Genomic DNA, 24,727 nt, shown 5'->3' with positions numbered 1-24,727 from the left:
GTCCCTAAGAAAAAAAAATATCTAGGAAAAAGAAATATCTAGGAAAAAACCCCATGCCAGATCTATAAATTCTGTACAAAAATGCAAAGAATTACTGCATTAGTTAAGTAAAGGAAGAAAATTTCATACTTCTGACTGCTATCATAAGGGGATTAAAAAAAAACCCCAAATCCCACTGTAGTTTGTCACAGGCTTCCACACAGATTATGTCTCAAAAAGATTATTTTAAGTCCATGCCTGTCCTGGTGCAGACTTCAGTAAATCAAAAGTCTCACTTTAATTTAAACTGGAAGATGCTGGAACATCTTCAGAATGTCACAAGAATTACAAAGAGCAATAAAACAAATTACACAGAAGAAATATTTACTACTCATTACTGATGTGATGCACAATCCAATATTAATGGACACCAAATTAATGCAAAACTAACAGTGAAAATAAGAATTTGTCTCCACCTTGGGCAGGTGCAGCATTGGCAGGGAACAAACCCCTGTGAGCTGAAGGTGCTTCATTAGTGAGAGGTCTCTGCTCTGGCTTCTCCCAGTGCCCTGCCAGGGGCCCAGGGGCAGGCACAGGACCCTGCTGCAGGCCACGGGTGTTCACTGCAGAGCTGATGAGGTGGGACTGGGAGACAAAAGCACAGAGTGTTTCTGGTCAGTGAATCACAGAATCGTTAAGGTTAAAAAGAGCTTTTAGATTACCAAGTCTCCCAGCACCACCATGTTCCCCACCAAACCAAGTCTTCCAGGGCTTGGAAATCCATGATTTCTGAACACTTCCAGGGATGGTGACTCCACCACTGCCCTGTGCATGTTCCAATGTCTGACAACCCTTCAGTGAAGAATTTCCCTGACACCCAACCCAAACTTACCCTGGTGCAGCTTGAGGCCATTTCCCCTTGTCCTGCCCCAGCTTCCCTGGGAGCAGAGCCCAGCCTGCACCAGCCCCACCCTCCTGGCAGGGACTTCTGCAGAGCCACAGGGTCCCTCCTGAGCCTCCTTTTCTCCAGGCTGAGCCCCTTCCCAGCTCCCTCAGCCATTCCTGGGCCTCCAGACCCTTCCCCAGCTCCACTGCCCTTCTCTGCACATGTTCCACCCCTCAGTGTCTTCCTCACTGCTAACTGCTTTCACTTCCTTTGATCCACTTCCACTGAACTTTCTTTCTTTCTAATACTAAAAAACAATGCAAATTATTACAATACTCAGACACAGAAGAAATTATTAACCTGAATATTCATTTGTTGCTCCTGTAGCTTTTCCAGGTGCTGAATCCTTTGCACCATGAAAGAATTAATTTCTTTTTCAAGCTCACTGACTCTCTGCTGGTAGTGGGGCTCCTCATGTTGAGCCTTTGTATTTTTTTGCTGCTCAGATGCTCGTTGCAGCTGCCTGTCTGTCTCCTGCAGTTTCTGAAGTAGTTCTGAAACTGTGTTCATTTTTTCTTCCAAATCATTCTGAATCTGCAAGAAATAATTTAAAAAAAAAAGGGAAGGGGGGGGGAACCTCATTATTTTAGATGTGTGAGCATCAAAAGAACAAAACATCCTTCACAGAATCCTCGATTTGCATCCCAAAAGAAACAAAATTCTGTTTAGCTTTAAACTTTTGGTGGTTTAGCAATATTGTGAATTTCTAAATAAAACAGATAAATTAAATAAATGGTCTCTGTCTTCTGCCCATTTAATTGAAACCAAATTAGTTCCCTCTGGTATATTGGTCAGCAAGTGTGAGGTGACAAACACACAAAGCAGAGAGCAGACACATTCAGGCTCTCTGGAGCTACAATGAACAGTTTCAGGCTTTTTGGAACATTGAGTATTTTAAGAGGACAAAGAACTGCTGCTCCCACTGACCTTGAGGAGTGGAGCTGTGCTGGCAATGGCAGCAGCAGTGGCTGCTGCAATGGTTGTTGCAGACTCCACTTCCCTGGCTGCTGACCTGGTGTCACTGCCAGCACCTTCCCTTTTCTCTGTGGGGGCACTTCCCAAGAGCTGCACCTTCACCTCCTTGTGAACAGGAATAACCTGAGTTCTAGAAAAATAAAAATGTGCCTGTAAACAGCATCTTCTTCATATCTCCTCCAAGCAAGTATTTCCCACACACAGCACTGATATCACTGTATAAGCATTTCTCCTGGGAGTTTTGGCACAAGAAACTCCAAGGAGTGAAACACTGAAAACACTTTCATACACAGAAAACTGACAGAGAACTGTAAGTTCATTTTGGCAAAAAGCTGAAGTGGTGTAGTTGTAAAGAAACAGAACAGCTCAGATTCCAACAACAATTCACACTCACTTTTGCATTAATACTGCTCTCAGAGCCTCCTTCTGGCCAGTAGCATACTGGGAAATAAAAACATCATCTGTGGGGAAGGACAAACATCCTTTGTTGAGATAATTGACACAAAATGTCTATTTCACAGGAAGAGACAAAATATTTCAATACATTTAATTTTGCTGTGAAGAATCTGTTGCCTGCAGGAACCACATCATCTATTGCAACAACAAATTGTTTCCTTTCAGTAAGCAGAAAATTTAAATAATGGTAAGAGTAAGAGCAGGCTTCATTTAACACAATTTTCATAGCATTGATTGCTGCTATCAATAAAGTCTAATAATGGTGAGTAAATTCTCAATAGTAACTACAGCTCAGACAACCCAGTCAATAAAATGCTGCAAATTCTGACTTGAAAAAAGAAAACCCCAGAAAGAGGATTTTCCTACCAGCATCACAAATTACAATAAATTTACTTAATAGGTGGAAATCACACTAAAAGCATTGCAGGCTCTCCTTCACCCACTGTTTGCTGGGCAGAGGAAGCAAATGTTGGTAAGTCAGGCAGCTGCAGCCTGTGAGTGTAAAAGTTCTGATTTTTGGTCTTAACTAGGGTATTGATTTGTATTTTTTTCTCCTTTACACAGCTCAAGATATCCAAGAAACCTCCATAAGAGTGTTTTCTTTAAAAAGCCTTCACTTCCCTAAATCTGATTGAAATTGGCAGATTCAGCAATTAAAGGAAAAGACACTGACATTGTGATTTCTAGGATTCTTAAGGATTACAAATACACTTTTTTGGTACAGGTTGCTTGAAGAAAAATACACCTTTGTAGTACAATAATTCACAAGAGGAAAGTTGATCAAAACAAGCCCCTTCCCCAGATTGTCTATTCAGAAACATGAATATTTGGTTAACAAAAGGAATCTCAACTCTGGCACACTGGCAGAAGTCCCACTCAGTTAATTTAAAAAATGCAATGCCAGCAAGAATCAGATAAAATTTGCAAAATTAAAGAATGTTTGTTACAATCATCATCTTTTTATCAAAGCAATCTTTGAATATTTTCATTCAGAAGTTTCTATAATGAAAAAAAAAAAACAAACTAAAAGCTCCCTATTCCTCTAATTAATCAATCTCCTTACAAAAAAAAAGGTGATTGGTGTGTTTTACCTTCAGGTCCTCTGCTATTTTCCAGAAGCACCAAAGGACCATTTTCTGCTGGAGCTTCTTTAGGAGGATCCTTCAGAACAAGAGCAGAAAAAGCAGAGATCAAAGCCTCTGCAGCCAAAATTTTAGAGGCAGAGGGAATTGCTGAGCACACAAAGGGAACCATTTGCACACAGCAGCACAAAGGTCTTGGCACAAAACATGACAAGACTTCTGCCACAGAAGGGTCTGGACATTGCTGGCAAGAACTCCCATGGCATTTTAGGGACTAAAACTCCACAAACACAAATAAAATCAAAACCATGCCTTCTACATGCTAAATAAGTTTATTTTCCTCATTTATGGCTAAAGAGGCAGTAGTGAAACTGTACCTGCTGAAGTGTAGAGAAGTTGCTAAACTTGGATAGTTCAGGATTGCTCACGCACAGAGAATGAAGCAGACAGAGAATTCAGTGTTAAATAAAGCCCCTCCAAAAGCACCAGCAATAACATCACAGCAGCAGCAGCTCAAAGAGAAAAAGCAGCTGCACAGCTGTGGTGCAGAGGCTGAGCCAAAATCTTGTGCTGCTTTTAGAGGAGCTACAGTTTTTGAAGAAAGCAGCGTTCTCTTAGCTTAGGATTGCAAGAGGGAGCAGCAGCTTTTCTTACCTTTTGGGATAAAAACATGGGCACAGAATTTTCAACTGGCAGCAGGTGTTCTGGATATGCTTTGGTGCTTAGGACTCCTAAAACAAAAGCAGTTTTACTGTGGTCAGAATCACTTGTGGTGCATTTTCTGTACAGCTCCACATTTCCCTTATCTCTAAATGCCTAAACATCACAACCCTCATAACACAAATGAGCACAGAGATTGAGCTGAAGCTTAAAAACATCAAATGAATTCTGTGAGTCTGAATGAGAAATTCGATTAACAGCATGGGGGAACCTCTGAAAAACAGAACATTATTAAACAACTGATGCCCTATGAAGGCTGACCTAGAACAGAGGCTGGATAGAGTTAAAGAATAAAGTAGGGATTTATTAAGAGGCCTCAAATAGATCCACCTTGGGCAGCACAAGAGCCCAGCCAGGGCTACACCCCAGGTGAACCCAAAATGGCCACAAAAATGGACCACAGGTCATGGGGTCTCTCACTTTCATAGTCCTGGTACATTAGCATATTGGAGTTAATTGTCCAATTCCAGCTTTAGGTTTTAAAGTCCCATCCTTTTTGTTTTTCTCTCTTTAGTCGACATTGTGCTCTTGGAGCTGAGACTTGGATCATTTGTCCTTGGTGCCCAGCTGGAGCAGGAATTGTTTTGTCTCCCTGCTCTGTGCAGAGAGTTCACCACCCCCTAATATGAAGCCCAGACCCACACACTAAAGCAGAATAGAATCTGAAAAATAGAAAAGCTAAACCCTGAGACATCACATCCTTTAACTGGGGATGTTTAACAGTGATTAACCATCCCTGCCCCCATGGAGAGGGACAACTTCCACTGCCCCAGGGTGGCCCAAGCCCCATCCAAGCTGGCCTGGAACACTTGCGGGGATCCAGGGGCACCCACAGCTCCTGTGGGCACCTGTGCCAGGGCCCCCGTGCCCTCATGTGCAGAACAGCTCGGGAAAACAAACCCTGCTGCCAGCTGAGAACGCAGAGATCCCTCAATTACAGAACTTCTCCGTGGCTGAAATCGCTTCTCAGCGTCCGTGCTGCACCCGCCGCTCCCGGACGCACCTGAGGCGGCTCCGGGGGAGTCGCGGGTGGCGCCGGTGCCGCTCGGGGCCCGGGCAACGCGGGGAGCTCCGTCCGCAGCCGGCTCCGCGGGGCAGGGCGAGCCCCCGGCCCGGAGCTTCTGCACGGCCACCGGCCCCGGCGCCTTCCGTGCGCGGCCGCCGGGCGGGGGCTGCTCCCTGCGGGCCGCCGTGGAGCGCACCAGCACCTCGGCCGCCGTCAGGCTGCCCAGCGAGTCCCGGCTGCCGCCCGAGCCGCTCTCCGCCTCCATGGGGCCGGCAACGGGAATGGGAACGGAGCCGGGACAGTGCTAAGGGCCCCGGGGCTCCGCTTCCCTCCCGCGGCTGCCGACCCTGAGAGAGCACCGCTCGCTCCCGCTGTGCCGGCCCTAATCCCGGCTCCGATCTCGCTGTCCCGGTCCCGATCCCGCTATCCCGGCCCCTTTCTCACTGTCCTAGTCTCGTTGCCGCTCCCGTTCCCTGGTCTCGTCCCGGTCCCGTTCCTGGTATCCCGGCTCCCATCCCGCTGTCCCAGCACCGATCCCGCTACCCCGGCCCCGATCTCGCTATCCGGGCTCCGTTCCCGCTGTCCCAGCCCCGTTCCCCCTATCCTAGCCCTGATCTCGCTGTCCCGGCCCCGTTCCCGCTGTCCCGGCCCCGTTCCCGCTGTCCCGGCCCCGTTCCCGCTGTCCCGGCCCCGTTCCCGCTGTCCCGGCCCCGTTCCCGCTGTCCCGGCCCCGTTCCCGCTGTCCCGGCCCCGTTCCCGCTGTCCCGGCCCGGCCGGCGGCACCGGAAGCGCGCGGTGCCATGGCCACGGCGTCCCCTTACCCGGCGTCCGGCGGGAAACGCGCGGGGTCCTCCCCTCAACGGCGTCCGGCGGGAAACGCGCGGGCCCGGGAGGGTAAATCGAGCGGCGGCTCCGCGCGCGGCCGATTCGCCCGGTTCTGTGGCGAATCTGCGGGGCCGGGCCCGGGACGGGCCCTTCCTCGTGCGCGCGCGCGCGCGGCGAATCTGCGGGGCCGGCGCGGGGGCGGTGAGTGCGCGCGGGCCCGGAGCGCGTGAGGGAACGGGCGCGGGAATGGGCGCGCGCTCCCGAGGGACCGGGAGTGTCCCTGAGGCACCGGGAGGAACCAGGAGTGGTCCCGTGCCCGGGAGAACCTGGAGACACCGGGAGCCTCCCCATGAGGGCCCGGGAGAGCCCTTGAACCTCTCCGTGAGGACCCGGGAGACGCCGGGAGCCTCTCCGTGAGGGCCCGGGAGAGCCCCGGGAGACCTCTCCGTGAGGGCCCGGGAGAGCCCTTGAACCTCTCCGTGAGGACCCGGGAGACACCGGTAGCCTCTCCGTGAGGGCCCGGGAGAGCCCTTGAACCTCTCCGTGAGGACCCAGGAGGGCCCGGGAGACCCCGGGGGCCTCCCCGTGAGGGCCCGGGAGACACCGGTTGTCTCCTCGCGGCCCGTGAGGGTCCGAGGGCGCTACCGAGGGCTCTCAACAGGGAAATCCCCGCTCTGTGCCCGGTGTTGGGCCGGGGCTTGGCTGAGCGGGTGATTCCCGAGGGAGAGGAACTCAATGTGCCCTTGGAAGAGAGAGCTGGAGGATGGAGTAGAAGGAAAAGAGCAAAAATAAATAAGGCTCGAGCTGTTAGCCTCAGGTTTTGGTTTTATCAAGCGTCAGCCAGGTGTGATCTCAAATAGGAGAGTGCTGGGGGGAAATGTGTATTTTCCCTCAGGCCTATGCCCATGCACGTGTTTGGTGTGCTCAGAGAGGCTCCCCTGGTGCCTGAGGTCAGGCTGACGCTGGTCACTCACCTTTGGTGTTGGATTTCCACCTCTGATCCCTTCTCCCTCAGAGCAGGGTCCAGGCCAAATGCAGGAGGCAGTGGGTGATAACAAGCTGAGCACCAGCTACACCTGGTTATCCAACTCCTGACTGGCCCCTCTCATCTCACCCTGTCCTCAATTCATTAGATGCCCCTGGCCTCTTAAAATTAATTTGTTTGGGCTTCTTTTAAATCTGATGGCAGTTCAGTTGTAGCCCAGTAATCCCCCATAATAAAAGAACTTTCTCTACAAGCTGTGAAGAGTTTACCTTGACACAATTCTTTGACTCGAGATTTTTATTCTTTGACACGTTTCTTTGACTTGATGCTTTTACCCTTCCATTTCAGAAACACTTGCATGGTGTTCTGTGTGCAGCTGGAAGCAAAGGTCTAAAGAGACATTTCAGCTTTCTTTTTATGGAGTAGGTGATAGTTATAGCTGATTTAGATGGTTAGTGGAATTTACAAGTGTGAGGGATTTGTAGTGTCTCTCCATCACTCTTCTTCCCAGAAAAATGTAGAAAGATCTTCTAAAAAGATGAGGAAAACTCCCAAACACAAGGCTTGTTTATTTTGATCAGAGGGACTTGTGAAACTTCTGTATTTGGAAGAGCCCCGGGGCTTTTCAAGAAGGGAGATTTCCCAGTTTTTGCTCCTTTCTGGTGACCCAGCACACCCAGGCTGTGTCCCTTGCAGCAGAGGTTTATTTATTCTGCTTCCTGCAGTGTGAATGTCCTTGCTGAGAGGGGCGGTGCTGAATTTTTAAATCGTGTTTAGCCCACGGGATTAAACCGGAGCCTGCAGGAGCCTGGTGGCTGGGCTGGGCTGGCTGAGGTGCTGAGCACTCTTTCATCACCCTTTGAAAGCTTTTTGCAGAGTTGGAGGGAAAGGGGAGAAGCAGCAGGAAATCTTGAGAGAATACATTTAGCATAGTGTGGAACAAAGCAGGTTTGCACATTCCTGGCAATGTTCAGGAGCTCTTTTTAGATGTAAGGCTGATTTATGGCTGAAGGTGCAGCAGAGCTGTGTAATTCCCCTGTGGAATGTGTGAAATGCCTGTACAGGGACAAGAGCTTCAGGCACTTCAGATCAGGCTGTGCTGATGTGAATCAGAGCCTTTCCCAGGTGCCAGAGCTCTGTGAAACTCCAGTCTCAATCTGCCTTTCCCAATCTTGCCAGATCACAGGAGGACAGGGATCAGGTTTGCCATAAACACAGATCATGAGGCAGCCTGAGTGTGGGAAAATGGCTCTGACAGGTGAAACTTTGAGCTTCCTGCCTTGGCCAGGGGACAGAAGTGCTCCCTGCAGTTTCTGTTGAATTATCCACATACCTGCCCTGGAGAATTGTCACTGCTCTTGTTTGCTCACAGGCTGAGAGAGGAGAGAGGAGTTGGCATCACTGCCCACTGGGTACTCCAGTGATGGGCAGGACCATTCTCCTGAAACAAAATAGGGGTTTAGGGGAGAGGAGAGAGGCTGGAGAGGGATTTTGGATAAGGACAAGGGGGTGACAGGACAAGGGGTGGTGGCTTTGCACTGCCACAGGGCAGGGTTAGATACTGAAGTCCTTGACTGAGTGTGGTGAGGCCCTGGCACAGGGTGCCCAGAGATGCTGTGGGACCCCATTCTTGGAAGTATTCCAGGACTGGAGGGGGCTTGGAGCAGGCTGGGATGGTGGAAGGTGTCCCTGCCATGGCAGCAGGGTGGAAGGAGATGATCTTGAGGGTCCTTTCCATCCCAAACCAGTCTGTGATTCAGTGACCACCTGAACAGAACCTGGCTCCTTGTTACCACCATATCCTGCAGGTTCTCCTTTGAATAACCTGTGTGAGCTGCCTGCCCATGAGGAGTTCTTGCATTTTACATCCCAGAATCATCTGTGCCCCTGGCCTGCAGTCTGAGCTGGCTCCCTGTGCAGGGATCCAGTGTGGTGTCAGTGGGAGATGTCACCATCGCTGAGCTGCTGGCAGGGGCTGTAGGGACACTCCACTCTGTAGGGACACTTTGCTCTGTAGGGACACTCCACTCTTGTGAGAGCCCCCTGGTGCTGTTTCAGTTGCTTCATTTTCTTTCTATTGTAGAAATAATTGTTGCTGTTTCTCTGTTTATGTTCAGGCAGTTGTGTACCCCTTCCCTTCCCCCTGCTGGGAGACTGCACTAGCTAAAGCTCTCTAAAACATCAATGTCTTGCCCAAAAATTGGCAAAGCATAATAGAAGATTAATTGTAAATGGCCCTTGCTGAAGGACTAAAAGAACTTTTTCTTTACCCAAGTGATTGCACTTCAGTGCTCGTTTTTCTTCCACAAGTTGAATTAAACTAAGGACCTTGTTCTTGCTGACACTTGATATTAGTTTGCATTATCATTGTGATAACAGGTGTTAGATAACATGGAAATGAAGGGCAAAGGAGACAAGGCTTCAGTCTTCTAGGAAACCTGCAGGGATGCTTTCAAGCCTTAGCTTGCTCAGTGTGTTGGATTAGGAATGTGAGTCTTCCTTGAGGATGCTTGTTTAAATTCTTAGATCCATGGCTGTTACCCTCATCCCTTTTTCTTTGTCTGTTTCATTCCATTTTCATCGTTCTCTGTTTTTCTTGCATTTCATTCACTGCAATAACCACAACATTTGCTGTAGTTCAGGTGTTTGGTGCAGCTACAGAAATCAGGCCTGCACCTTGTCCTGCATCTCTTCAGTGACTGCCAGTTTATATTTGCTTTTTTTCCTTTTACAGATCACATCTAAAGTCACTGAAACTCCAAGGCTGGAAAGTGTTATGACTTTGCTTCTTCCCCAGCTCCTGCCCTAGCTTATTCAGTAATTATGACACCACTTATAATAATAATTAAGATATTCTGTAAGTCACTTTAGCTGTGTGAAATACCCTAAAAGCCTTTAAAGGACAGCAATTGGCAGGTGGCTCTGCTAAGGTTTCATACCTGGAATTATCGTGGATGTTTTTTTTACTGAATACATTCCCAACAGGTAACTTCCCTTTGAGCGAATGGCTTGGGAGTTTGCTTGCAAAGTTGCATTTAAACACACTTCAAGGATGCACAAAATTCCATTCTGATGTAAAATGTTGCAGTTCATATTTATGTTTTTTATTTAAATCTTGACTTTTGTCCTCACCTTTAGGTGACTGAGCCACAGGAGGTGGAACATGGCTGGACAAATATCAGAGGCTGATCAGATCAAACAGGTGAGATGCTGCATTTGGGAGGGGGGGCTTTGAAAGTCTTGTGCTGCTCTGTCACAGGGAGTGGAAGGTGTAGTGCATAGGGAAGGACAGAAACTCTGAGTTATCTGAGTTAACCAAAATTTCAGCAGGTGACCATTGACAAACAGCATGTTTTGGTATGAGCAGCTTTTGGTGCTGAAATCCTCTGCCTGAGAGTAAATTTTTCTAGGGACTTGCCCTTCAGATTTTCTTATACCATGCAGCTGTATGTAAGAAAAAGAAACACTGATTTTTAAGGTTTTTTTTTTAATATTCATTGTCCAATTTTTATTTACAGTTCAAGGAGTTTCTTGGCACATACAATAAACTTACAGAAAATTGCTTTGTGGATTGCATAAAGGATTTCACTAGCAGAGATGTGAAACCAGAAGAGGTAGGTGATGGCTTCTAATGATCCTTTGGTAGAATGGCTGTGCAGCATTCCAATTGCAGAAACAACTCAGAGAGTTTTGATCTTTAAACCAAGGTACAAAGCCAGGCAGTGGAGTGTGAGTGTCCCATCCCAGAGCAGCTTGGACAGGGCTTGGAGCAGCCAGGGACAGTGCAATGTGTCCCTGCCCATGGCAGGGGGTGGAACTGATGCTCTTTAGGCTTCCTTCACCAAAACCACTCTAGAAGTGGTTGTGACACACAGAATCTGCCCAGTCCCCACTGACTGTTGGCTGCTCCCTACAATTCCATGTGTTTCATTCCCTGAGCTGTCAGTGGAGGTTCCTGTGCTTTAACTTCTCATGGAGGTGACTCCATGGACAGGAAGCTGCCCACCTACAGCCTGCACCTCACCCTTTGAGGAATCCTGCTGAAATATTTGTTTACCTGCCCACGTTCCTGCCTTGTAGTGAGTCATGGGAACACAGCTCTGCTGTTCAGTCCACGTCCCTGCACTGCAGGGAGCTCCCTCACGCTGCCATCTGCAGAGAGATGAAGCTCTCCATAAGATTACTTGCATGGTTTTGCTTCTCCTTGCCTGTTGAGAGGCTGTTTCAGAGCCTAATCATTTTGCTGGTTAAAAATCTAATAACCTTTGCTTGATTCTGCTGGCAGGAAAAAAAAAAAAAAAAAACCAAAACAAAACAACTAACCATTGCTTTGAGCCTTTTCTGCTTCTCTGGAGTTCAGCAGGTAAAACTCATGTGTTCTTCCACCTTTGTTTCTGCTGCCCTGAACAGAGCTCTCTTAGCTTCCCAAGACAGATTCCTTCTTTCCCTAATCTTCTCTTTCTGCTTTAGTGGAATTCTATTACAGGTCATAATTATTTCTGGTTAAAGATTACCTAGTTCAAAAATATTCTTAAGAGTCTTGGAGCAGCCTGGACTAGTGGGAGGTGTCCCTGCCGTGGCAGGGGGTTGGAATGAGATGATATTTAAGGTCCATCCCAACCCAAACCATTTTCTGATTGTGAGCTGCCTATTTTTGCTTCTGTGGATTGCAGAGGGTTCATGTCTGGTGGCACAGGAACCATCTGTTAACAGAGGAACTGGGAAAAACCTTTCTTATGGGAAATTCTGCCAGATTGTCCATTATGGGATTTCCTGCAGAGCACCTGTCTGGAAACAGGACACTTGTCTAGATGGACACTGCTGTGGAAATTCCCATGTTTCTCTTGAGAGTTGTAGTTCCTTATTAAATAATTGAGATCCATACCTCCACAGATCTCCTCTGAAATCCTACATTTGAAAAAACCCAACTTCTGAGCTCTTTCCTCCCCCAGGTGCCAGGGCAAGTCTGGACTCACACACACAGGCCTGGGGCAGCTCCAGTTGTTGTTTCCTAGGGAGACTCCACTCCTGCTCAGCAGGTTTGGCTGGAGCTGCTGCCAGGCTGAGGGGCTGGGTGCTGTGTGGAGCTTGCTGGGGTTGTGTCCACTTCATTTCATCCCTTCTGCTTTTCACATCCCTCTGCACTGAGCAGGACCAAAGCAATGTCTGCTGTGTTCCCAGGCACAGGGGTCACCTTTCCTTTCCACCCAAATCTCTTACCTTTGAGCCATGGCACAGAATATCCACTTAGTAGGACTGTAGCCCAGAAATAATCTCACAACTCTTTCTCTACACTTTAAATTTGAAAAATACTGTGGGTGGAATAGGCTCTGGTATTTATTTCCCAGTCCAGCTGACTGAGGTACTCTGGTGGCAAGGCAGGTACCAGAATGCTGCTAGAACAACAGGAAGGGTAAAAAAGGGTTAAACTGAGTTAGCAAAGAGCAGATCATATTTGGCTGTCAAAGCCAGTACGTGTTTGTAAACAGAATTAAAACAAAATTTACTAATTTAATAGATTTATTATTAATTTCAAAATATGTAGTTCAATTCCACAAGAGGAGCCTGGGGACAAAAGGATGGTATCTCTGGGTGCAGGGTGTTTTCCATGGAGACTTTAACACGAGAATGAATATTTATGAATGTTTCAGGCATACCAGAAAAACTCAACTTTACATTTTCTACTGCCCTCACCTTGACAGTGTGAGAAGCACTCACCCAACTGTTTATCCCTGTCTGTGCTGGTATTTTGGGTCCTGTTTGGGGATGTGTTTGACTCTCTGAAGCCCTGTGTTCCCTCTTGCTGCAGATAACTTGCTCAGAAAACTGCCTGCAGAAGTATCTGAAGATGACCCAGAGGATCTCCATGAGATTCCAGGAGTACCACATCCAGCAGAACGAGGCTCTGGCAGCCAAGGCAGGACTGCTCAGCCAACCTCGCTAGAGCAGAGCTCTGTGCTCAGACCTAAGCTGTGCCAAGAACACACTGGGGGATTCCTGCTGTCAGGATGTGTGTCCAGCAGCTCAGAGCAGAGCTGTGGGTGCTGCTCAGGCAGTGGGAGCAGAAGGGTTAAACAGGAGCTCAGTCCTGGTGGCCTGGCAGTGAAGTTTGTTTCCACAAGGGAATGATGCACATACAACTTTTCCCAGGGCCTGGTATCTGAATTTCAGGGGTGGTGGGAGGGCTCACCTGCCTTTTGCTGAGACTGGTTGAGATGAATCAATGTAACTTAGGGAATACTTTTTTATTTAATTCAAATAAAATCAGCTGGAGCCATATACACCTGTGTGTTCTTTCCAAAGAGCCATTTTTGGGACATCTGAAAGCAGCCTTTTGTTTGCTGGGGGCTCTTTGCTCAGCTGCTCCAGAGCTCTGCTCATTCGCTGCTGCTGTAGGAGCTGACAGAGGCCAGAGGGAGCTCAGGCAGGGGTGCCCCAGATTGTCTTTGGTCACTGACAGGGACAGGGGGACACGAGCAGCACTTGTGCCTGGGGCAGCTCCTGTGCAGCCCTTGGGGTCCTCCCAGCCCGGCCTCCTGGCCTGACACCCTCCAGGCACTGAGCTTGCTGCAGTTTGCACACAATTCACAGAATCACTGGGTTGGAGGAGACCTTAAAGATCATCAAATCCAACCCATGCCCCAACACCTCAACTAAAGCCTGGCACCCAGTGCCACATCCAGGCTTTGTTAAACACCTCCTTTCTCCTGTGAATGCCAGCAGGAAATCCAGGCTCTGCACAGCACAGGGTCTGTCCTGCTGCTGCAGGAGCCCACAGAGAGGTTTGGAAGGCAGCTGGATTGGGTTACAAACACAGCAGTGCTTTGGAAGGATCCCGACAGCTGCAATCCTGCAGTCAGGGCAGTAGTGCAGTGGAATGACAGCAGGCACCTTGTGCTTCAGGTCTCATAAAATCCAGGGACAACAGGGACTGAACATCAGGAGCAGCAATTTTGAGACTCCAGGTGATGAGGAGTGAACCAGAGCTATCCCATGTCAGCTGCCAGGTTCTGTTTTTGATAGAGAGGCAACAGCAAGGAACAGAAAGAGCAGGAGGAGTTTTTTGTTGTTACCTTCTCTACCTTTCTATTTCCAGCAGAGCTTGAGTAACTCGGCTGTGGATTCCTGGCCCCTGAGGGCAGCACAGTGCCCTGGCACCTGCACCAAGCACTGCTCTGTGTGCTGCAGCTCTGCCTGGAGCCCTGCTCCTGGGCTTGCCAAGGTGCAAGGAGCCAGTGGGGGCCTCCAGCCCCACATCCCTGTGTTTGTACCCCTGCTCCTGGGCTTGCCAAGGTGCAAGGAGCCAGTGGGGGCCTCCAGCCCCACATCCCTGTGTTTGTACCCCTGCTCCTGGGCTTGCCAAGGTGCAAGGAGCCAGTGGGGGCCTCCAGCCCCACATCCCTGTGTTTGTACCCCTGCTCCTGGGCTTGCCAAGGTGCAAGGAGCCAGTGGGGGCCTCCAGCCCCACATCCCTGTGTTTGTACCACAGCCCCTTCCTTCCTCCTGTGCCTCGTTACCCTGGAGATGGATGAGAGCTCACTGAAACAGTGAAGGCTGAAAATGAGCCCAAATAAGGCAGCAAGTCTGCAGTGTCCTGTTTTTTCAAAGGAATATCAAGCTAAAAATGTCCACGTTGTTTGCTACAATCAGGCCACAAATGCTGCAGCTAAATTGAATCAATACATGCATAGTAAAGACTTCAAGGCTTTCCTTGAAGCAGCTCTCTTTCTGTTAAACATTTGAAAATAATCCATGATTGAGATTTTCCACTGGATCTTCATGTGCAAAGAGGTGCTCAGAAAACTGCCTGAAGAGTTTAACTGAGAAAAGTGGAGGATTTTCATGTCTTCTGAACAAAGCACCTTGGGGCTGAAGTGAAGGGAGTTAAAAAAATAATGGCTTTCTCTCATTTCTGTATTTGGAGCTAAGAAAATATTTAAATATTAGGACAGATTTCTTCTTTAAAAGGTAAAGCAAGTTTTAGAGGGACTTAGTTAATAAATTACCCACTTTCAGGTTTGGATAATCAATTTTGTCAAAGCTCTTTCTCTACAAAAATCTTGTGGTCTTTCACATCCAGGTGACAGGTTGCATACAGACAATACAAATACATTTGAGCTTGGAAATAAAATGCATCCATGTAACTAAAGCATCCAGGTGATACAAATAAATAATATAAAATTGGATAAAAATGGTTTTACTCTGGATCCTTACAAAGACAACAGCATTTTCTTAAATCCATTAAGGGCTGTGAGGAGGAGGTGAAACACCTTGCTGAGGCACAGGAGGTGCAGGAAGGGATCCCACTCTGATGGGAGAAGGAGCAAAGGGTGAAGAATGGGAAGCTGCTGAGGGAGGAGTACTGAGAAAGCTGGAAAGGAAAAAGTGAGCCAAAGTGGAGGTGGGAGGGGAGGGCAGCCTGCCAAAAGCAGCTCAAGGAAACTGAGCTGTAAACAGACACTCATTAGGGGGAGATGCTCACTGCAGCAGCAGTGAGGGACACAGATCCTTCCTGCTGCACACACACAGCTCCTCCTGAGCCCACAGAAACCAGAACCTGTTCAGCAGCAAGGGTCAAATGAGAGCCTTGCTCCAGAGTGGCCTGGACAGCCAGTGCTGGCACAGCCAGCAGATCAATCAGCTGGAAGATTATAATGGAGGCTCTTTGAATTCTCTCCAGGATAAAAGCAAAGCCCCAATTTATGTAATTCCCTGCTGAGAGCTTCAACTGCTGAGCTCTGTTGGAAGGCAAGAAAAGGAGTGACTGCAGAGCTGTCAGGAGTGTGGGTGAGCACTGAGTGTGGCTGTGGCTGCAGAGCAGGGAGGCAAATCCTGTGTGCTCTGGCATTCCCCACTCTGGGAACTGGAGCTTAGCAACAGCTCTTGCTTCAGCATCTTCTCTCAGCTAGCTGGGAAGTCAGCACATGGCATTTGAGGAATCCAGTTCAAACATTAAGAACTCCATTAAGCTCAGCTCCAAAATTCCTTGAATGAGTCTGGCCCAAACTCTGAAAGCTGTAAAAGCCATTAAAGCCTCTGACACCTAAACCTGCATCACGTCTGCAACCTTGCATTTCCAGAAGACAGAATTAAAAGAACTCCAAAAGTTACAATTCTGCCTCACACTGCAGGGTTTTAAAAATGATGTTTTACCTTAACTTCACACTCCTTTGTGTTTTGGTGTCAGGGAGCAGCAGCTTCTTCACAATAAACATCAGGTGAAATGCATTTGTTGCAGTTTTACAGCAACAACTGGAATTGAATCAGGGGAAGTACATTAGTGACTATTTCTGCAGATTAAACTGTTGTTGGATTTGTGACTATATTGTGCCAAAAGGCACTTGAAGGATGGATCCTGGGGCACCAGGAGAGGGGCAGGGTCACCCTTGGAGCACACAGACACTGCTGGGGCACAAGCAGATACTCCTGGGGGGGATGGAAGTAGATGATCTGTCAGAGTCCTTTCCAATCCAAACTGGTTTTATTCTCCAGAGACATAAGGAAATGTCTTATGGAAGGTCTGGAAGAAGAGACAACACATTTCACTGCAGGGGATGCAGGGAGCAGTGGCATCCCTGGGCACTGGGACAGCCCAACAGGAAAGGTTTTATAAAAAGCAGCTCTGGGCTGAATGTAACATGAGCTGATCATTCAGAGGCACAGAGAGGTGTTACCCTGCATGGGGATGCTGCCCAGGGCCTCTGAGCCACAGAGAAATCACATTCCCATCAATTGTTCAGGGCTCTCCAAAGAAAAAGCAGGAAACAAGAACAGCAGCAGCCAAACCTCAGCCACAGAGATCAGCTCCCCCCTGCACTGCCTGTGGATAACAACATTCCATAATTATTCCCACAGCATTTTGTGGGGCTGCTCTCACATTCTGAGTCAATCACATTCAAATACCTGCACAGACCAACATAAAATTTTACCTCTCACTGGTTCCAGTGCCAAAACATTTCCTCATCAGAGAGGGATTGTCCTGCCCACCTGAGGGAGCCACTGCCCCTGTCCATGCCCCTGGGATGGCACACAGGGGTCACCTGCAGGGTGGGAAGCAGAGCATGTGCAGAAGGAATTAAGGGTTGGGGCTTTCCTTTTTTTTTCCTTTTAAAATAGCTTTATTTATTCATAAGGGAAATAAAGGAATATCAAAAGATATGGTTTTAAGTTTCACATAAACAAGTTCCTTGTTAAAGCAGAAAGCAAACACACTCTTGTGCAATATAGCAAAGTATTTAATACAAATTCCACATCTTACCCCTCCTTATGAAACTGGCATAGCTGGCAGGAGCAGGGTAAATTAGGTCAGGCTGTACCCAGATGAGGGATTAGAGGAGGAGTTTAGGAACAGCTGAAGACACCAACAGTGCTGGAATGGAAATGTTGTTGGGTTTACTCTGAACAGCAGGAAAGTGAGAAATCACCAAAGCCCAGCACCAAGGCAGGGCAGTGTCCCCCAGCAGCAGCTCAGGGTCAAACACAGTGACAATTCCTGCAGGCTGGCACAGCTCCAGCACAGCTCCAGGGCAGCTTTCCTTGGCTGGCAAACACTGCCAGAGGGAAAGTGAAGCAAAGCTTCCATGGTTAGTGCAGTGAGTGAGCTGTGCTGGGGCACTGAGGCCAAGGGGCATCAAACAAAGCCAATTCTCATCTCTGGAAATTCTTGGTGAGGGATGAGCAGCAGCACAAGGGTGTGAACCAATGTTAACCAATGCAAACAGCTGCAGAGCTGAAGCAGAACCAACCTGCTCTGAGCCAGAATCCAGCCAGAATGCCACTGCAGAATCTCTGCGATGGGAAGGAGCAAGAATAACACCATAAATAGCAAAGATAATTCAAAATCAAGACACAAGAAAATTACTATTCTTAGAAAAATTTTCACAATCAACACTTTTATCCTTCCAGTTTTCTTCAAATGGCAGCATGGTGAGCATTTGTCATTGAGCTGGGGCTAATCATAAAATCCACCACTCACTGGCATTAAAACAAACACACCATCAGGCCAAAAACACTGGAACACAAAAAGTAAATTTACATATCCACCCAAAGCAATGATGGGGCTAATAAATAAATACTTAAATAAATAAATACTTGTGGAATTTGGGGAATGCACAGATATTCAGAGCAAACAGAAGACCCCAAATAAATCCCAGCTCCTCAGGGGTCACTGATAAAGGTGAGTAATTGTAAACACTGAGACCTCTTAAAATCCCATCCTGTTTGGTGTGAGGCAATATGGGAGAATGACAGACTTTCTGAACATCTGAGAGAAACAGCTTAATAGTATGAGCTAATTACAAAATGTCATTTTCCTTAGCCCTGGAATTACAGTGAGTCAGCCTCTGGGAATATCCCCTTTGGTTCCACTGCTTTATTATGGCCCCCACATCTCCAGAGCCTCACACTCTAGCAAATAATAAAATCCCAAGACCAGAGAAGGAAAATAACCAAGATTTCAGTGCATGATTTTTGCAAAGGGCAGTGAAGTTTTTTTGCAGTGAAGTAAACAGCTCAACATACTTTTGTGAACACATTAATCTTTTATTTCAGCTGGTAAATCTGGCTCATGTCAGATTTCTTTCAAGCCATCAAACCAAACCTGCCTTTTTCTTAAAAAGAAGACTACAGCATTTCTTAGATTTACTGCTGTTAAAGAATTCCAGTAAATGCTGCCCAGAAAATCCATTTGGCTGCCTCAGCTATCCAAGAAGAATTTTAATGGACAAAAAAAGAACATGTTATAAAAGTAATAATTTTTTAATGCAATATTCCATCTGGCTGACAAACCTGTCTGCAGAGAGAAGGCTCTCTCAGCAGTGGATTTTCTGACTGAGGCACAGGAGCTGACAATCCTTAGATCCAGTTTCTCCTCCCAGCTCCACATCAAAGCCATCCTGAGTAATTCTGGTAGCCATTTCTGCATGACTCCCCCTACAAAAAAAAGAAAAAAAAAAAAAGACTATATAACCATTTAAAAAATTTCTGTCTAATACTGCACCTTCTAAAAAATTAGATTGAAGCATGCACAAAACCACAAACACTGATTTAATCACCTTTTCTGCTGCTCCCTGTGAAGGTCAGACACATCATCCTTCAGGAAGACAAATTTCTTTGCCCTTGTTATGCTTTTCATTCACAGGTAATTACTACTGAAAATCTGTTTAACCTCTGTCAAAACAATGTTTTGTTATTATTGTTCTGACAACTCTGCTTCTCTTGCCTGATTAAACAGAAGAAACTTTCCCAGCCACCAGCAACCTGATGGAGGAGCCAAAACCAAGCAGGGATTTAATGGGGGTTCTGAACTTTCACATTAGAAAATAAAAACTCACCAGTACAAATGCAGCTGATACACTTGATGGAAAGTGAATAAAACAAGTAAGGAAATGAATCTTACTTACCTTATGTCCTTGCATGGAAATATTCTGAGGTTTTCTAGCTTTCAGATTTTTGCTAATACAAAAATAAATTATCTGGCAGTTCTTTGTATCAACTGCAGAAAATGAAGGAAGAGTCTGATTCTCTTACAACCTTGCTTCTTCTAACAGTGTTCATTCCGTACCTTAATTTTATTTTTTTTTAACCTTCTAAGAAAGCTTGAAATAGCAAATACCATTTTGAGGAAAACCTGTAGAAGATCAGAAGGCAAAAGAACAGCACAAAGACTGCCAAGAAGGTGCTTTATTTCTGCTTGGTCTCAGAAACACAATACCTAATCTCTTATTAAAAAAAAAAACAATTCTGTATTTTCTGTATAATCATAATTACTGTGTCTTCAACAGGACAAACTTCCAGCTAGTGAAAGACACTTTGGAATTTATATAAACAAGACTTCAATAAGGGGATTGTTGTAGAGTTAGAAATCATAGATTTTATTAGGGTTTCATCTTGATTTCACCTTTAACCCAGGACAGTTCAATGATTCCAGCTCGTTTTCTTTTCCCTGTGCAATTTTTAAACATCACAGCAAACTACTGCAAACTTCTGCTGAATAATCTGATGTGCTCCTTCCCAGAAGGATAAAAACCAGGGAATCAGTGACAGGCTGGAGGCTTTGCCTTGGCACAAAGTGCATCTTTTGCTGCAGGTTCAGTGCTCTGCCAGAGTAACCCCAGCTGGTTTTGGGGTGAGCACAGTGAGGGAAGCAGGTGGGAGAGGAAGCAGGGAGGAAGCTGTCCCTGTCAGGGCTGGAATGGGGTTCCATCATCCATGGGAGCATACCTGGAGCCTTCCAGCAGCATTTTAAACATTCCTAAGAGACAGGGACAGCAGCCAGCTGAGAACACACGTGGGGAACATCCAGGCCAGGGCAGCAGCTCCTCCATCCTCTGTGCCTGTTTAAGATCTCACAGTGTGCACACAGGTTAGAGATCAGAGATCTGCACAAGATGGCATTAATCTGTTATTTGCCAGGATTTTAGATTGCTTCTGTAAATATTAAACATTTGACCCATGTTACTTCCTTTTAAATGAGTATTGCTTTTTATTCGTAGCTGTTAGAAGATTAACAAGTAAAAGTTAGCTCTGAAAAAGTCTTTACAGTAATTTATGGAGATTAACTTTCCTATTTAGGGTAAAGTCCAGACATTTACAAGAACAATCACTTAAATAAAAATAGAATATAAAGCCTATGTTTAAAACATGGCCTTTATTAGCGCTGTCTAGTGAGCTCCATATTTATCTTACATTGAAATAGTTCTGCTTTGCTTAAGAAAAGACAGAAAAAGTGCATTTACAAGAGTACTTTTTCTTTAATTTTCTGCGAAAATGGAAGGAATTGGAATCACAAGTTGACAAATGCTGTAAAATGAAATTTCAAGAAACATCAATTTTAGTAATGCTACGCCATCACTAGTGTTTCCTCCTGACCTTCTGCTGTGTGGAACCAGAATATCCTGATATACAGTCTAGAGCATCTATGTTATTACTCTACAGCATATTAAACACAGAAAAAGGGGCTCAGGCCCCCTTTCAATGTACAAACATGAATAAAAAAATTGTTTAAAAAAATCACTTTTTATACATAATGTATATGCAAACTGCTTTAAATACATGGGTTTGGAAGAGTTATTTACAAGCTGCATCAGCCTGTGGGACAATCCACAGGCAGAGCACACACAGTTGCTTTTACTTTATTGGGTGCATCTCAACTTTGGGAGATAGAAATTTATTCGGCAGTACAGCAAACACAAGAACTTGTGACAAAGTATCTTAAGGGCAACCCAAGAAATTTTGTTCCTCCAAACAAGGTTAAGTACTAGGACTGCCAAAGTTTCCAAATTAAGTTTTATTTTAACCCAGATGCCTGCTGGCAGATCTGTGAGGTGGAGGATATGTAGACAGACCCATTGGAAGTACAGGTTTGGCTACTGGATAACTCCTCCTGCAGAGCCAGAACTGAGAAGGATGTTTTGTCCAAAGAGTGAACTAACCTAGAATTTTTTTTTTCCAATTTTATTAATATTTTAAAAAATACATAAAAATACAACATCCAATGTCTGAATAAATATATTTAACAAGTTGCAAGATACCTTATTTTACACAAAAATTTCAGCTTTAGAAATCTTGTTAAATAACTTCATTGTTGTTATATATTTCATTTTTCGTCTTTTTGTAACAAAATAAAAACTCTGAAATTACATAGAAAAAAGACAAAATATTTTTGTCAAGGGATAAGATAGTCCACTGAAAACCTATTCACAATTCCACTGTAAACATTAATAAACATTAAAACATTTGCATAATTGTGTGCTCAAAAATCCTATAAAAAGTGGAAGACTTATTACAACTGTAGTTTTCAGTCAACTACACTTCCTTTCACAATTTATTTTGTCCCATTTACAGCTTTAAAACTGGGCACATTGCTGAACACATACTTTGGCAGTTCTGTATAGCAAGTGCTTCCACAAAGAGGAACTACTCACCAAGAGTTACCCACAGCTTGGTGAAAGTGCAGCAGTTGCTCAGTTCTTTTGGAGAATACTCTGATGTCTGCTTGGTGCACTTGCTTTTTTTTTTTTTTAAAGATCACCCTAGAACACCTGAATGCTTCATTGGACATTAACTTTGCAAATTTGATAAGTGCCCTTCCTCTGTGTTAGGAAAAAAAAAAAAAAAACAAAAACAAAACAAAAAGAAACAAACAAGAAACAAAAACAAACACAATTACAAGGATGTCACGTTGTGCCTACAAACCTTCAGTTACCAATGAGCTTAAGTTCTCTGAACAGTAAATTAAACAAAAGAAGAGGGTAGGAGGGGGGAACAGGTACAGTCCAGCAGTGGAAGTGTGTACAGGATATACTTGGCAATGTCCAACCAGTTGAGTGCTTTCTGTGGCAGAATTTCAGGGTTTATGTCCATGGCAGAGAGCTGCTGGCAAGGCAGAGAAATGTTTATCACCTGCACTCCACAGCCAGCACGTTCTGGGGAGGAGAGGATGATGAGGGGCTCATTCCAGTGTCTGAGGAAGCAGATGACATGGATGCTCCTGTGTGGGACACTGAACACACAGAACAGCAGATCAGCATCAGGTTATCAAAGTACAGCTCACAAGGAAGGTTTCCTTGCTTTTAGGTTGTGTAAAAGACATCAAAGAGCAGCCCAGGCACAAAAAACTGATATAGAGGTTCTGCCAATTGCTTTCCCTGCTGTATTCACACAGGATTAGCCTTACCCAGTTATTGAAAAGGTAACTCACATGAGTCTAATGGAAACACCTGCACTAGGAAATCCAAGTTTCTATCACACAGTTATAAAAGACTCAGCAAATGTTTCTGTCAGGTTCAAGTTCCAAAACACCACAAATATTCTTTCTAAATACACACACAAACAGATGGTAACACTTTCCTTTCTTCTAAAATATCATCAATTCAACTCAAATTGCTGTGAGACACACATTTCCAAACAAATTAACTCCTCATGGGAATCATAAAGCAAATCTCAAGCTCACCTTCTCTGTCTTTCTTTTTCAACCTTTTCCTTCTCCTGTCTATGGTTGCTACCTCTGACTTCAAGGACATGTAGTATTTTCGGATCTCCTGTAGCTTTTCTTGGAGGAAGGAGATCCTTTCAGTGCTGCTCATGTTGTCCAGTTCATCTGCAAGTGGAAAGGAAAGAAAAAATAGCTTTGTCAAGGTGATTATACACAAATGAATGCAGTTCTTAAGAGGATGTAAGACACAGCATGGAAGATAACACATTTCTGTAACAATGTCAGAAAAGGCCCACATCTAATCTAGAATCCCAAAATTTTCATGTTTTTCCTTCAGAACAAATTTTCTCACCAATTCCCTGTAATCAAGTCATTTCTAGAATCCTTACTGAGCTGGAAGCTCCATTTGTAGACTCTGGGTGAAGCATTCTGGTGGTGGTGCTTGTCCCTGTGCTTGTCCTTCTCTCCATCCTTGATGTGAGGAGAAACCACCCTGGCAGGGGAGCGGGAAATCTTCTGGGGTTTGGATGCATTGATGTGCTTGACAGGAGTACATTTACTGGAACTGTCCAGGACAGGGAGATCCTCACTGTCACTGCTTTGTCCTGCAGGAAAAAAAATTCATTTGGACTTAAAAACTCCACATTGACATTTTTAAAATTGTGGTTATAAAGAAAACAATGATTCAAAAAACCCTGCTGCTTCTTGCTTAGAAGATCACAGAACACACCCAAGGAATAATGATCTCAGATTCCACGGATAACCTGATCAGACACAACATGCACTGAACTCTCAAGTGTAATAATAATTGATGCAGGGCTAGCTAGGCCTAGTTAAAAAGTAATAGCCAAACTTCTGTACAGAAATAATAAATAAACTTACCAAAATTAGAATATTAGAGCACAGATAAACTGCCTTACATCACCTATTTTAGCTTTCTAATATAAAGCAGACACTAAAACCCCTTTATTAAAGATTAAACCTGGATTACTATGGGTAGGTAGCACTATGGGTGGATTACTATGGGTAGTATTTAGTTATTAAACTGCTTTACACATCTAAAGGAACAACTCTGAAATATGACTAAAACAACAGAAGTTCAACATGTAACAGAAAATTTTTAGCTCATATATTCAAATATTTTAGATTCCCACAATAACTGCCAAGTTCTCCAGAGGCATGTTAAATATATCTGAATATATGTCAGATAATTATATTACCCAGTATTTTAGTTTGATATTTAAAAATATAACAGCGTTGCCACAAAGCCAAAATCACAGATTCAGTCGTGCAGTGATTGTCAAAACTTTTGTGACAGGACAAGAGGGAATGTCCTTAAGCTGAGGGAGGGCAGGGACAGATGGGATATTAGACAGAAATTCTTTATAATAAAGATGGTCAGGCCCTGGCACAGGGTGCCCACAGGAGCTGTGGCTGCCCCATCCCTGGCAGTGTTCCAGGCCAGCTTGGATGGGGCTTGGGGCAATCTGAGATTGTGAAAGGTGTCCCTGCCCATGGCAGGGGATTGGAACAAGATGACTTTTAAGGTCCTTTCCAAACCAAACCACTCTCTGATTCTCTGAAAAATGAGCTGCAGAAACACAAAAATTCAGACTTTCATAGCAAGTCATAAAATAATCAGATGCTAGAGAGAAAAACTAGACAAGATGCTTTTGGATGAAAAGCTTTTCCTTAGCATCCAACATTTTTCTGTATTTCAAAAACATTTTTTCCCCAGGAGAAACACCTGTTTTAAGACTTTAAATGTGCCCTCTGCCAAATCCATACACATCCAACATTTAAAAATCAGCATAATGGT

The 24,727-nt window shown here is 45.4% G+C and overlaps 3 protein-coding genes across 8 annotated transcripts in view; 1 reads left to right on the top strand and 2 right to left on the bottom strand.

Annotated features, from left to right (window-relative positions):
- The window catches only part of KIAA0586 (KIAA0586 ortholog), a 70,273-nt gene extending 64,248 nt beyond the window's left edge, over positions 1–6,025 (bottom strand). For 3 of the 5 annotated variants that reach the window (XM_063159728.1, XM_063159729.1, XM_063159730.1), the window contains exons 1-7: positions 5,162–5,791; positions 4,093–4,169; positions 3,448–3,517; positions 2,295–2,361; positions 1,853–2,030; positions 1,226–1,459; positions 456–624 (exon numbers count right to left, since the gene is read on the bottom strand). In XM_063159728.1, the coding sequence (XP_063015798.1) occupies positions 456–624; positions 1,226–1,459; positions 1,853–2,030; positions 2,295–2,361; positions 3,448–3,517; positions 4,093–4,169; positions 5,162–5,429 (1,063 nt within the window). In that variant the 5' untranslated portion in view covers positions 5,430–5,791. Of the gene's footprint in view, positions 1–455; positions 625–1,225; positions 1,460–1,852; positions 2,031–2,294; positions 2,362–3,447; positions 3,518–4,092; positions 4,170–5,161; positions 5,793–5,985 lie in introns of those variants that run through there. The other 2 variants (XM_063159731.1, XM_063159727.1) reach the window with 2 other exon arrangements.
- A 106-nt stretch (positions 6,026–6,131) lies between these two features.
- TIMM9 (translocase of inner mitochondrial membrane 9) lies at positions 6,132–13,253 on the top strand. Its single transcript, XM_063159726.1, has 4 exons — positions 6,132–6,190; positions 10,113–10,176; positions 10,493–10,588; positions 12,784–13,253. Exons 2-4 carry the CDS (start codon positions 10,138–10,140, stop codon positions 12,916–12,918), a joined length of 270 nt encoding a protein of 89 aa, XP_063015796.1. The 5' UTR covers positions 6,132–6,190; positions 10,113–10,137; the 3' UTR covers positions 12,919–13,253.
- Positions 13,254–19,640: 6,387 nt separating this feature from the next.
- Positions 19,641–24,727, bottom strand: part of ARID4A (AT-rich interaction domain 4A) — a 48,850-nt gene continuing 43,763 nt past the window's right edge. For both annotated transcript variants that reach the window (XM_063159724.1, XM_063159725.1), the window contains 3 exons: positions 23,298–23,513; positions 22,927–23,073; positions 19,641–22,476 (listed from right to left, as the gene is read on the bottom strand). In XM_063159724.1, the coding sequence (XP_063015794.1) occupies positions 22,373–22,476; positions 22,927–23,073; positions 23,298–23,513 (467 nt within the window). In that variant the 3' untranslated portion in view covers positions 19,641–22,372. The remainder of the gene's footprint in view (positions 22,477–22,926; positions 23,074–23,297; positions 23,514–24,727) is intronic.

The sequence above is a fragment of the Melospiza melodia genome, chromosome 6 (assembly GCF_035770615.1).
Source record: "Melospiza melodia melodia isolate bMelMel2 chromosome 6, bMelMel2.pri, whole genome shotgun sequence".
NCBI lineage: Eukaryota > Metazoa > Chordata > Aves > Passeriformes > Passerellidae > Melospiza > Melospiza melodia.
The sequence above is the reverse complement of the archived record's forward strand: the minus strand, read 5'-3'. Positions and strand labels throughout refer to the sequence as shown.

What these genes read in the sequence shown, in the direction of transcription:
- TIMM9 (XM_063159726.1), top strand. Translation starts at nt 10,138, where the DNA reads ATGGCTGGACAAATATCAGAGGCTGATCAGATCAAACAG. An exon ending in AGGCTGATCAGATCAAACAG is followed by an intron (nt 10,177 to 10,492) that starts GTGAGATGCTGC and finishes TTTTATTTACAG; the next exon opens with TTCAAGGAGTTTCTTGGCAC. An exon ending in GAGATGTGAAACCAGAAGAG is followed by an intron (nt 10,589 to 12,783) that starts GTAGGTGATGGC and finishes CTCTTGCTGCAG; the next exon opens with ATAACTTGCTCAGAAAACTG.